Source organism: Syngnathus scovelli, chromosome 2 (assembly GCF_024217435.2).
Source record: "Syngnathus scovelli strain Florida chromosome 2, RoL_Ssco_1.2, whole genome shotgun sequence".
Lineage (NCBI taxonomy): Eukaryota > Metazoa > Chordata > Actinopteri > Syngnathiformes > Syngnathidae > Syngnathus > Syngnathus scovelli.
The window spans coordinates 16,177,460-16,190,279 of NC_090848.1; the positions used below are offsets into that span (position 1 = coordinate 16,177,460).

At 40.5% G+C, this 12,820-nt stretch overlaps 1 protein-coding gene across 8 annotated transcripts in view; it reads left to right on the top strand.

Moving 5' to 3' along the window:
* agrn (agrin) overlaps positions 1–12,820 on the top strand; it is a 180,706-nt gene that overhangs the window by 108,533 nt on the left and 59,353 nt on the right. For all 8 annotated transcript variants that reach the window (XM_068650015.1, XM_068650011.1, XM_068650014.1 and 5 more), the window contains 3 exons: positions 5,163–5,384; positions 11,394–11,591; positions 11,723–11,923. In XM_068650015.1, coding sequence (XP_068506116.1) covers positions 5,163–5,384; positions 11,394–11,591; positions 11,723–11,923 — 621 coding nt within the window. The remainder of the gene's footprint in view (positions 1–5,162; positions 5,385–11,393; positions 11,592–11,722; positions 11,924–12,820) is intronic.

Genomic DNA, 12,820 nt, shown 5'->3' on the forward strand with positions numbered 1-12,820 from the left:
GTCCTCAGTTCTTCTTGGTTCAAATGTATGTAGCTCCTCACAAATTGCATATTCAAGGATTATCAAAACATCTGGAGGGTTTCTTCTCCTTTTCAATAGGTGTTTATTATACATGTTTTGTGTTTTTCTATTCCTGGCCTGGCCCAGTCTTTACCCCAAGCGGATAGTTTGATTCAAACATAGAGCACTCGGACGATTGTTTATTTTGCTAAATTCCTTTGGGCGCATGTGTCATATCAAGAAGGTTTGATCATTTTCAGAATTTCAGAATTGCACAAGAATTAGCCAACTCAAACCTGTCATTTACCTTTCAAAGCAAACTTAAATCATTTCGATATATTTTGAAATACTGCTTACATCCAATCCTGAGTTACATCACAAACGGACAGATACCACAGTCTAACCCTAATTCCATATATTACTATTCTATTTCAAGAATCGGATTGATTCTCAGTTGTACTAGGAAATGTTATTGTACATGCAAGCTTGCCATTTTAAGCTGACATACTTGCAGCTAATGCTATGCCAGTATGCCACAGCCTCTCGAAGGTGACCTATGGTGAAGCATAACTTGTGTTCATTTGTACCCGAGTCACCTCTTGAGGTTTTGACTCCAACTTTGACATGCTGAGTTTCGAGGGCTTACTTCAGCCTAAGTGCAGTTTCTGCTAATCAAGTTAATTTGAGGAAGTGCGGTGGGAAGCAAATTGACAGCAGGCAGACGCCCAGTCCAAGTAACGTGCGCTTCAGGCGATTCTCCGCAAGCAGAAAATGTCGAGCTTATTTGGGTCAGCAGGGTGTCAAAAGTGACTTGAGGTTGCTTCATGCCGCTGGGCTGTGATGAAATCAAGCAAAGCTCCACATTTGCAAATTGGGTATAATTTAATTTGATTACTCTCTTGGCTTTGATTGGCAGTGCAATTAATGACATCAATTGCAAATATATAAGACTTAACATCTGAAAATTAAAATATAGACGTTCTTGGAAGTATAGAATTTTACTTTAGAGGAGAAGCATTGCGTTTTCCTGGTCACCTGATTCTAGGCAGAATTTACATGGCTCAATCAAAAGTGCCCCAATGGACAGTCAAAATGTACTCTGTATTACATTTAAAATGCACTATGGTCTTTGCTGAGAGGCCACCTTGCCCCTCATAATTATTCACGAGTAGTAGACAGACACAGCCCACAGGGTATGTCTTCTTCTTTATGTTAATAGAGATTTTTCCTTCACGGATATCATACACGAACGTCTTAATGCAAAAGGGTGACAAGGGATTTTGATCAAAGGCTGGCAAGTTAAAAAAAAAAAAAAAAAGACAAGTTCTGCATCGGCTGCGTCCCTCTGGAACGCCGGCTAGTAATGGGCATGTAAGGTCTTTCCCTCGGCCAGTTGGCCACCGCAAGTGTCACCTGGAATGCACCAATCCCACAAACTGCAGAGGTTGGACTTCAATTACCTATGCATGAATTGAGCAGCACTTACCTAAATATTCCCCTAGCAATTTGGCAGCATGTTACAGGAGTTTAATGGGATTGCATTATCCCCATTTGCCTGCTTTGCGTGTGTTAGAAGTTGGATTTTAGGGTTGTCGCTTTATAATTATTTAGGACTTAGGCCTGCAGTGGAATTTCCCAAGTGCTGTTCCAAGTTAACAGCTGTGTAGTAAAACTAAAACAAAAGTGTAAAGAGAGAAAAATGGAAAAATATTAAATTTTGTACTCACCCTGAAGTCTACGACTTAGAATGAGCCTACAACGGGAGGATTAGTGCATCTGCCTGGAACGTACGGATCTTAACTTTGGGATAATGGCATCTATTTTCTTTTCTTTAAATATATTATCCCTTACCTCTATTGCAGTAAGTTTCACCTCGAGCTAAGTTTTTGAAATGTATAACCATAGCATCTAAATTCTGAGGTTGCACTGTAATCCATTTTGGACCTTAGCCTTTCCGGATTCACATTGATGCGACATAAAATGTAAAGTCCTTAAGTTGTGCAGCAGAATTCTTTATGAATGTCCTCATTTTCCATCACCGTCACATTGGGCCGATGCTTCAGCCTGTGGAGCGACAACAACAATGCCTTGGCTGAACTGCCAAAGTATTTGGCTGTGCAGATGTTCCCATTCAGCCGTCACTTTCATGAATAAATAACTTGCCGTTTTGGTTCATTCTGCGACAGAAACACAGATACATGCATGACGTGTTGCATTTAAGGGTTTGGGAAAGGGAAAATAGGAAATATTACCATCCCACAGGACTATGTTGAGAGCACTCTAAAGCCTCTTCTTCCATCTGAGATAAAAATCAAATAAATCTTCAATTTCTTATTGTGTAGCACCAATTTTTATACTTAGGGAGAGTCGTCTTTTTTTTTTTTTGTTCCTGACACGCTCTCCCATTATTAAATCAGGCGGAAACATTGCTCCTAGGAAATGGCAGTGTGATAAAAACAGTTTGGGATGGAAATGCTTTGATCTTTTTTATATGGGAGACAAAGGAACTATCGCAGGCTGCAGTTGCTTGTGACTTTGTCTGGTGAACTTTTGCACGGGCAGAAATTAAGCTTAAGATTGCACGCTTTGAAAAGGATGTTGCGAAAGAGTCATTGCTCTTCTAAAAGCTAGCCTGAGTTCAACTTGTGCTAAACATCTTAGGTGTTTATCTGCACCTCTGGTGTTCTCTCATGATGTAGCAGCAGAAGACCACCTCTTTCATAACCCCAAAACAATTACATGTTCAATCGAAGCACTACATAAGAGTAATGTTTAATGTTATCCGTTAGATTTTTATTACTCACTTACAGGGTATCCCCAATTTGCAAATTGTATGCATTTTTACCCCAGTTTAATATTTCTCGCAGAATTCCTTTGAGGACAGATTGTTTCGGGTCATTGACGATTATTTCATATTATTTTCATCAAACAGGGACTTGCATGCTCATTGTGTCTATCAGATATTAATATAATGTGGCTAGGCTTTACACAATCAAGATTTTGGGGCCGGTCAACAAGGTAAAAAAATAGATAATCAATGATCCGATCAAAAGATGGACGGGATCTATTTAAACTACCGTAATTTCCGGACTATAAGCCGCGGCTTTTTTCCAAAATTTTGAACCCTGCGGCTTATAGTCAGGTGCGGCTTATATAAGATTTTTTTCCGTGATTTTTGTGATGACTTGATCACTTTTATACACTCGTAAAAAGGCTGTGGACCACTGTTGTGCGGTATCTTGAAGAAAAAAACAACAAAAATACTATTTTAAAACACTACTATGGCTGCTGCTTATTCTGGCTGTGTTGTTTGTGACTATTATGAGCTTTAGTAGGAATGCACACTAGGTTACCTGCGTCAAAGGGCTCTAAACCCTTTCTTTTACTCTGCCATGTGACTCAGAGTGGCGCTGTTTGGACCATCTGCATTGTATTAAAACCCAATCAATCAGCATTTAAATTCAATTCTTCTGAAATTTTGCTCGCCAAAAACAAGTTGTAATGAATGTGAACTTTTAATGCATTTCATTCAGAAGGTTACTTTGAACCCTGAGGCTTAAATGGCGGCGCGGCGTATTTATGGATTTTTACGGCTTTCTGTGTACTGTCTTTCTTTGTAAAAAACTCATGTGCACGTGCGGCTTATAGTCCGGTGCGGCTTATGTAAGAAAAAAACTAAAATATCCCTGAATTTTAGCTGGTGCGGCTTATAGTCCGGTGCGGCTTATAGTCCGGAAATTACGGTACTTGGTTATTTACTGTAAATAAAATAGCTACGATTTCCAATTTTAATATTGAGGGGAGATTTGAACTTTTGGTTATTTTTTAAATTATTTTTTACTTTGGATTATCGACAATGGCAGCACAAAATGTGTGCGCTGTACGTGGACTCAATTTGCAGATCGGATTGGTGACTTCACTGATTGGCAAATTATAACATTACAACCACCAATTTTGCAGAAAAATGCAAAATATCTGCTAATCCAATCCAGCCAATCAGACCTGTATAAAGTTCTAATGTTGTGGCATGCAAGTTGACACAACGCTCAGTGTAGCTCTAATCAATCATAAGACTCCAACCATGCTAAAGGAAACCCTTAATAGTCGCACTAATGTTGGACAATGGAAAGCCTTACCTCCACAGCTTCCAACAAAAGCAACAAGTATAAATAGCCTTCAAATGAAGACTTCAATCGCTCTGAAGCTTCACAGGCAATTTTTCATTAAGATTTATTTGTTGCTCTGACCTGGAGACGCACCATATTTGGCAGGGAGGGCCATCCTTCATGGCTGAAAGCTCTGATGAAAGTCACTTCTCGCATACTTTGGATGCAAAAGTGTACACCGCCCTGCCGTCAGACCTCAATCTAATACTTCCATTGCCTCGTAAGGTTTTTAAGAATTGATTGAGTCAGGGCGACGGGCTCCGATCAAACGACTGTTCGGATTTTCTCCTCTCGTGATCAACTCAGGTCGTGTCTGCCCCTCCTACGCCCGTCTTCCGAAAACTGCGCAGAATCCAGCCTTGGTTTTAATGAAGCCGTAAGCAGAGACACTGGAGCGGACACTTTCTTGTGATGTTCACATTTCATATCTGCTTCTGCCCAGTAGCTTGCCGTTTTTAAATTATTAAGTAGAGACCTCTTTCTTCTTTCTTTTCCTTATTATTTTTTTCATTATTTCTTTCTCTTCTCTATATGTTTTACTCACTTTGGCTGAATCCCTGGCTCTTGCTGAGATGCAAATGGCAGCCTTTGAAGGGGCACAGTGGGAATGTCAATTAATCCTGACGTTTTTTCCGTAGCGCAACCATTGTTCGTAGGCTTTTTAATCTCTGTTGTGCCACGGGGCAGCATTTTTTTGTCTTGGCTGGTCTCCGTGCCACCAGTATGAGAACTCCTCAAAGATTCAGGATACACCAGAACAGTCACATAGGAAAGGAAATGAGGAAAAGGCATCACAGAAACAGTGTGGTATTGCATAATTGTATTTTTTTCCCCTGCCTTTTCATAAATTTTTAACAGTTCTCAGTGTAGCTGTATTCCAAATTGTCACCTTTTGCCCATTCTAACCCAAGACTATTCTCCAACCTCTGGTTGAAATCATCACTCCCCATCACTGTTCCATTCTAACGTTCTGTCCTTTGGGTTGTTGGCCTTCAGATCTCCACACGCCGAGCCCCTGCTTGGATAAGGTGTGCCATCACGGCGCAGTGTGCGTGGTCAAAAACGATGAGCCCGTGTGTGAATGCCCGGAAGCCTGCTCTCAAACGTCAGACCCAGTGTGCGGTTCTGACGGCAGCAGTTACGGCAGCCCCTGTGAGATGCGAGCAATGGGCTGTGCTCTACAGAAAACCATCCATATCCAGCATAAAGGACCTTGTGGTGAGTATTTGCATGTTAAACTAACAACAATATGCTGGGATCATTTTGTACAAAGATGGACGAGAGTTGGTCGATTGATATACTGTACTATTTTTGGCAGAACTTGTGTTACTTTGTCTAAAATGTACATAACAATTCAGTGCAATAAAATTAGCTAACACATTACCGGTACAGTATTTAGACATTTTATAATGACAAAAGGCTATTTGTAGTGTAGTGGTTCTCACAGCTGAATTTCCTTGAAGCTGATGGGAATCAATTCACACTCAATTCACACTCAATGCCCAAAATTGCTTAGTGACAGAATGTATACATTGCCACTTACACTATATGAATAGACAAGAAGAATAAGAGCCTCAGTTTGAAACAACAGAATGGAAAGAGATCCCCATGAATATATAATTGCCACTGCGTGCTTACTGACGCAGAGGCATAAATGATTTCCTATTCCTCTGCTGTCAGATCATGTTACTGTTTCACAGGTTACGGAATCAATCTGGATACAAAAAATACTGTTCTCTAACACAGGGCAAACTCTTGATTTTCGGCTTTTCTGTCGACTTAATTCTTTGTCAGACCTTTAAGTGCCGTGTTGCACTTTAGTCCCAATCAAAGAGAACACAGAGAATACTTGAGTGTAATTGGCTACATGAGTCACTCGGCATTATCCGGCTGTGTCGGCGCATCAGCTAATCATTAGGACACAGGGGACAATGGAGTTTCAAGTTGAACAAATATCTACAGATCCACTTTGCAGACACATGGTCCCAAGAAGAGATTTATAGCTTGTTACAGCCACTCAGTGAATACTCTGGATGCCATCTTGGCAGCCCAATTATCCCAGTGGCTCCATTGGCGATTGAGTATTTTCTTTTTTGTCTTCTCACTTCACACACGCACACATGCATGCAGCTGAAGTACGACAGTAATGGTGCGCCACGCCACCTTCCCCAGACCTCCCTCACTCAATATCCCGTTCACAGCATTTTACGAGGATGGATTTTTGCTCTGCATATTTATAAAAGGATATGGCTGCAGCGAGCCATCCGGAGTGATCAATACAGGCGAATTATTCTCACTTTCCAGGTGTGGTATCGCATTCATCTAAAATTTGGAAACAGTGTGATTGCGAGAACGCTTGGTTTGGGCTAACACGAATTACTCCCTTTATGCCTGCCGATGAGAGGATAACTCACATTCCATTGATGGCTCTCTATAAATGTAAACTGTTTCTGGTATCATGGCAACAAGAAATGAAACTACCTCTCACTGATGGGTTGACACAAATGGTGCCAGCCGCGCCACAGGTAAGCGGCATGCAGCTGTACTCAAATGAACAAATTGGACAAAGCAACAGTCTAGAGAGAAATCCAGCCCAGTGGGTGGTTGTTGTTTTTTTTTGTTTTTGTTTTGGAATTGATCATGATCATGTGAGTTATTTTTGGCATGTTTGCATGACTTCATTCAGCCCTATCACAAATGATTCCCTGTAATCCCATCTAATTATTACAGGCTATTTCCTCTCCTAACAGCGTTCATGAGTCAGAAAGGGAGAAGCGGAATAAAATATAGTGGTACATCAGTTTACAAACAGCCCTGTTGCAGAACAGTTCAATTTCTGAACATAATTGTGTAAAATTAACTTTGTTCACACTATTTTAAGTTCATGAATTGTTTTCGCAAAAACATGCTTGGTAGGCCGATTGAGCACTCCAAATTGCCCCTAAGTGTGAGGGCGGATGATTGTTCGTCTCTTTGTGCCCTGCGATTGGCTGGCAACCAGTTCAGGGTGTACCCCGCCCACGACCCCCGTGGGGACAAGCGGTATAGAAAATGGATGGATGCATGGAATTGTTTTGGCAGAGGCACGGAAGGCTCAATTGTGCTTTTTTTGCAACACATACTGTACACATACCGTAAAAAAAAAAACAGCTAATCCATTGATGCCAATGCAATAGATTATTTCATTTCGAAATTGGCGTGACGGCTAGCTTGATTTACCGTTTTGCCATCTTGATTTACCTCATCAGAGTTTTGTCAATAATTTAATTTCAAAACGGAGATGATAGTTAAACATGGTAACGTGTTCATGTATGTGATCTTGTTGCACAGTCTTCTGCCATCTGTACTATAGCAATGAAAAATTAATAATTAATTTATAGTGCTTTTCTCGGCACCCAATTATGCTTTACATAGCTGCACATACACAAAGAAAGATTAAAAAAAAAAACTTAAGCTTTGGCGGCTGCAGCTGGAGTGGAAGGAAAAGATTCTAGTGATGAGCAGCCCAGTGACAGCTAATTAGCAGGTTTAAGAAGGAAGCGAGGAGAAATCTACCCATGTTATACCTTTGACCATGATATTATTGCTTGCAAGTGATAGTGTCAAGTCAAGTTTATCTATACTGCCCCCAATCACAGGGACTTCTCATGCCCACAGTTCACAAATATTAACGACATCCCCTGATCTTACCCCCCCCCCCACCCAGAGGGCAAGGAAAAACAAGAAAAAAAACAGTGCATACTGAGGCTTTGTGATCTCATTTTTCACTTTACCTTTCTTGCATTTTAATGCTCCCTCTCACCCAGCTTTGTTTACATTTTCCATGGATACCATTTCACAAAATAGCTTCCATATCCCGCAACGCAATAGAGTTCTCAAAGCATAATTATTTTGCACAGTGATTTCCTTGCAAATACAGTTATTTCTTCAGAATTGACTTTGTAATAATGGATTGTATTTGTTTTGGGTTGTTGTTTTTTTACCACACAGTGATTAAAACGAGGTTCTGTCCCTGGAACTTGTTGATTGCATTTCTGTTCCTTTCAATGAGAAGCATTACCTTGGTTTGCAAAGGTTACATTTGTGGACCAATTTAACACTACAGAGGATTCGATCCTGTTGAAAGAATTAGAAGAAAAAATAAAAAACTGCCATTTTAGTGATGATTGAATAATTTTCAGTTTGTATATACAGGAGATGAGAAAAATATGCAAGCAGATTTACACCAAACAAAAAAAAAATGTGGGACCTGTGTGAAACAATAACCAACTTAATTTTTGTTGAAATCCCCAAAAGGATACAATACAGATCATTTTTGGTCTAGTTACATTTGATCCAAATATGCAGCAAAGTGAATCATTAAATACTTTGTTGTGTTCCATTTTTAATACATGAAATTATAAATTATAACAGCTATCATACGAAGCATTCATTTGATATGCAGCATTTATTCATTCAAGTAGTTGATGCTGCTGGCGATTTTAGAATATTGGCCATTGTTTTAGGTGATAGTTAGTGTATGTCATTCATCAACTACTAATCCAGAGTAGCGATCCCCATCCACCTTCCCAATAAGGTTTTATGTGGTCTCCTGTGTGCTTATGTGTGTGCACGTTAGACTCCAATATGATTGTATTTCCATCCCCGAGGGCTGTTAAAAAAATTGTTTATCTGTATGACTCAGGTGCAACCTTATAGCAATATGAGTGACAGTCGTTATTATACTTAAGATCTCAACTCCCCAGTCCCACCCGCCCGCTTAAATCCAGTCCCCTCTGGCATTTTTAGTGTTGTGTGACCTCGCCACCTTGTCTCAGTGGGCCGGGACAGACGTGCTTGGTTAATAGAAGCCTCAGCTGGATGTAACATTCACCACAGGAACGGGGTCGTTGGTATGGCTTTAGCCAAACAGATAGAGCTGAGATGTCGGAAGGATGTGACAACAGGAAAAAAAAATAACAACCTGCACCACACCAGATTTTTTTCTCTCCCACTGTTTTTTGAAATGGTAGAGGCAGGAGAGGGTGATATATAAGTCGCACAAGAAAGGGGAAACAGGTTGACGGAAAAATAATGAAGAGGAGCAAACAATAAAGATTTATACGTATATTTTGTTGGGGCGGAAGAAACCGCTAATTGGCATGGGTGAGGCAAGGCGTTGATGGCTTTGTCTTCGTAGTTGTTCCTGCTTTTGCACTTTCACACAATTCAGTCCTCTGGTGTGAACCACAATTAACCTTTTTTCTTCTTCAGTGTGTAAGAAAAAATAATCCAAACTCCAATATTTATCTTGAACAGTCTGTCAAGTAATAATGGACTAAAGATTTTTTGAAAACAATGTACCTTTTGAACTTTGTGAAGTGGTGTGGCTGATGTACTAAGGAAGAATACAAAGTTTTGATGATAGGCGTTGCTCAGTTTCTTTGAGTGAATAGAACCATTCCTCTTGGCCCTGACTCAGTAATAATCTTATCTTTTGTCTGTCACATAGTAACATACATAGAAAGAAACAAATGGTTTAACCTGTGGCAGAAGTCTTTTCCTCCAGTATTAATATAATCTACAGTCTAAAAGCATATTTGCCTTACTTTCTCTAATGGGATTCAATCTGTGCTGCATTCAAGGCCACCAAAACAGAAGAAAGGAATCAATCTGAGTGAGATAAGTAACATCAGAAGTTTCCCGTCGAGGCCCATGCAGGGACTTTCAAGGGCACCCTTATGAACTCTCGAGTGTAATAAAGGAAATGAGCATTGTGAGAACACCTGTGTTAAATGCAGCATGAAAATTACAGATGCTATCGTGGGTTCTTTTTGTGTCATTAAACCCAGCATCTTTGTTGTATTAGGAAGCCAATTCAAATCGTCACACAGCAGTTAAATGTTCGAATCTAAACTCTAGTTGCTCGTATTTCTGCTCGCGGACATAGACATAGACGCACAAATATTAAAATGTTCGTTGATGATGTGCCTTGAATGCACTTTATTTTACGGGCCCTGGGGCTGGAAGAGCCAAGCCCATAAAGATAGCCAAAATTGCTCAGACAAGAAAAACAACTACATACATACATAACCACCAACAATAAATTATTATTTTCAAATATACAGGCATAAAAAATGGGTCGGATCTGTAATAATTGTTTGTATTCACTTACTTGTCTGTAGGGGTTGATTTTTTTTTATGTTTAAAGTAAAAGGGTGTTTCAACTGTTGCTTTTGTATTTTTGCTTACCTTTTACTTTTATGTGCTCTGGACAAATCCTCCTAAATTATCGTAAACAGCAACCTCAAACAGTAATAATTACAATAAAATCTTCACTAACTGCTCTTCCTGTCAAACAAGGCTGCCCTTCAATCTGATGTGTCTGTGATGCATTTTGTATTGAGGATCAGCCCTCGTAGAGAAGCAGCTAAGGGTCACAGCGCCTGCCTGATAAAAAGGCAAGTCCGTTATCGGGATACTCACCTGATAACGGACAACGCTCACCACTATCATTTCCTGATTTATGGCTACACTGACCTGAGAGCAACGCTAACGATAGCAAGGCTTAATTTAAATACTACAATTTTTGAACATAATACAGTTAACCTCTGATCAACGCAGGGTTTATATCACCCTTTAATCATTGCGATTCTGTTGCTGTGACAAAACATTGACAGCTCTATCATTCGTGAAATTTAATATAGAATACACGTACGCCTTGCTCATCATGTTCAGACCTTTTCACCTGCCCAGAGCGAGTGACGATAGTTGCCAGCTATCCATCCATCTATCCATCATGATATTTGATTAGCTGTGTCAGGCTATCATCAAAAGCCGCCTGTGGCACCAATCTATTCAATCTGATTCATGGAATGTGTCTTGTTGCTGAAAAATTCAAAATTTACCTCTTCAGTTTGAGCTTAATATAGAGCCGAGCTGGTTGCAAATGTCTGCACTTATTCTCAGCACGCTCTTGGGAATTTCAAGGATTTGTCTTTTTTTTTTTTTTTTTTTTTGTTCCCCAGCCTTGTCCTCAGATCTGAATCTCAATAGAGATATCTGTGATTTTCATTCTGACTTGTTTTATTCTACAACTTGCCTCAGGTAGATTCTGCTTCTGCGTTACTATCAATATGCAAAATCTGCATTTCTCTGTTCCGAGTTCTTTGCTTATTTACTGAATCAAGAACATGCCCTTAAAAAATTATCAGCCCTAGGCTAAATCTGACCTTATTTTCCTTGTAGACGAGGCCTGTGCCAACTGCTCTTTCGGGGCAATCTGCGAGGCCCAAAGTGGACAGTGCGTTTGTGCAACCGAGTGCGTGGAGTCCCACCAGCCTGTATGTGGGAGCGATGGCACCACCTACACCAGTGAGTGCGAGCTGCACGTGCGGGCCTGCAAAAAACAGATGGAACTCTACGTGGTCAGCCAAGGGGAGTGCAGTAAGTAGTGCGTTCTTGTACTCGCTGTCCTAAGCCCAGAGCTGATTATATATAAATTCTCAGGTTTATTATCAAAAATGATTACAAAGGTTTTGTGCGTACCCTGAGTGCGTGTGTGAACTTTTTTTCAGAAACTTGTGGCAACACTATGTGTGCCTGGGGCGCCCGCTGTGTCCAAAGTAAGTGCGAGTGCCCAGCGTGCTCGGTTGAAGCATTCTCCCCGGTGTGCGGAAGTGATGGCACCACCTACGAAAACGAGTGTGAACTCCGCCTGTCCTCGTGCGTGCAGAAGAAGAGAATCGAGGTGGCCAAGGCAGGCAGCTGCGATGAAGGTAGGAAATGGACTTTGAAATTGTGTAATTATGTTAAGCAACCGGCCGTTGAAGTTGTGTAATCATCTTAATCGGCTGACCTGACGTACAGTCTACAGTCATCTGTGCCGTTTTTTTGCTAATGGCCTCACTTGCCACCCGCCGCATGCAGATGAACTGGAATGGAGAGAATGAGCCGGAACTGTGTCCATAAATAAAGCTCATCATGGGGAATGGCAATTAATTCAGGTTGATTAAAGGCAGGGCAGTTGGACATTTGGAAATCATTTTCTTTGCTTCTTTTATTGTGTGGATTCAGGCATCATGCTGCTTTGCATAAAAAAATGTTGAAACGTTATTCAATAGGAGTCCAACACCTGCCTTCCTTACCTCAGTCTTCTTTGTATTCAGGCATCTTTCCATCTTCCTTCCACCACATAAACCTGCTCTTCTACCTTCCTGCCTTACCTACTTTCCACCTCAGACCTGATTTTAAAAATGGATGCAGTGCCTCTTTGGCCTACCCTTTATGCAAAAACAGAGTAAAGCAATCAAATGAGCATGGGAACTTTAGCTGATCTTTAAGACCCATTTTCCAACTTTTGTGGTATGTGGTGTATAAAAATGCCGTATTATAAACAAATACAGTTTATTGCTATCTTAGAAATATTAAAACTGAACCTAATATTTTCAGTAGCTTTATCTGTTAACAGGCGTGTTAACAGGCGTTCTTTGATTTGCTGCACAATTTCACTCTTCGTCTTTTGGTAGATAACCGTCATTTTAGAAGCACGACCCAGTTACTCTTTACAGAGTTCGTAGGCCTATAGCTCACTCAGTCAGTTGTTATCGTGCAGTGTTGTATTTTCAATGAATTTGATGTAATCGTGCAGTGTTGTATTTTCAATGAATTTGATG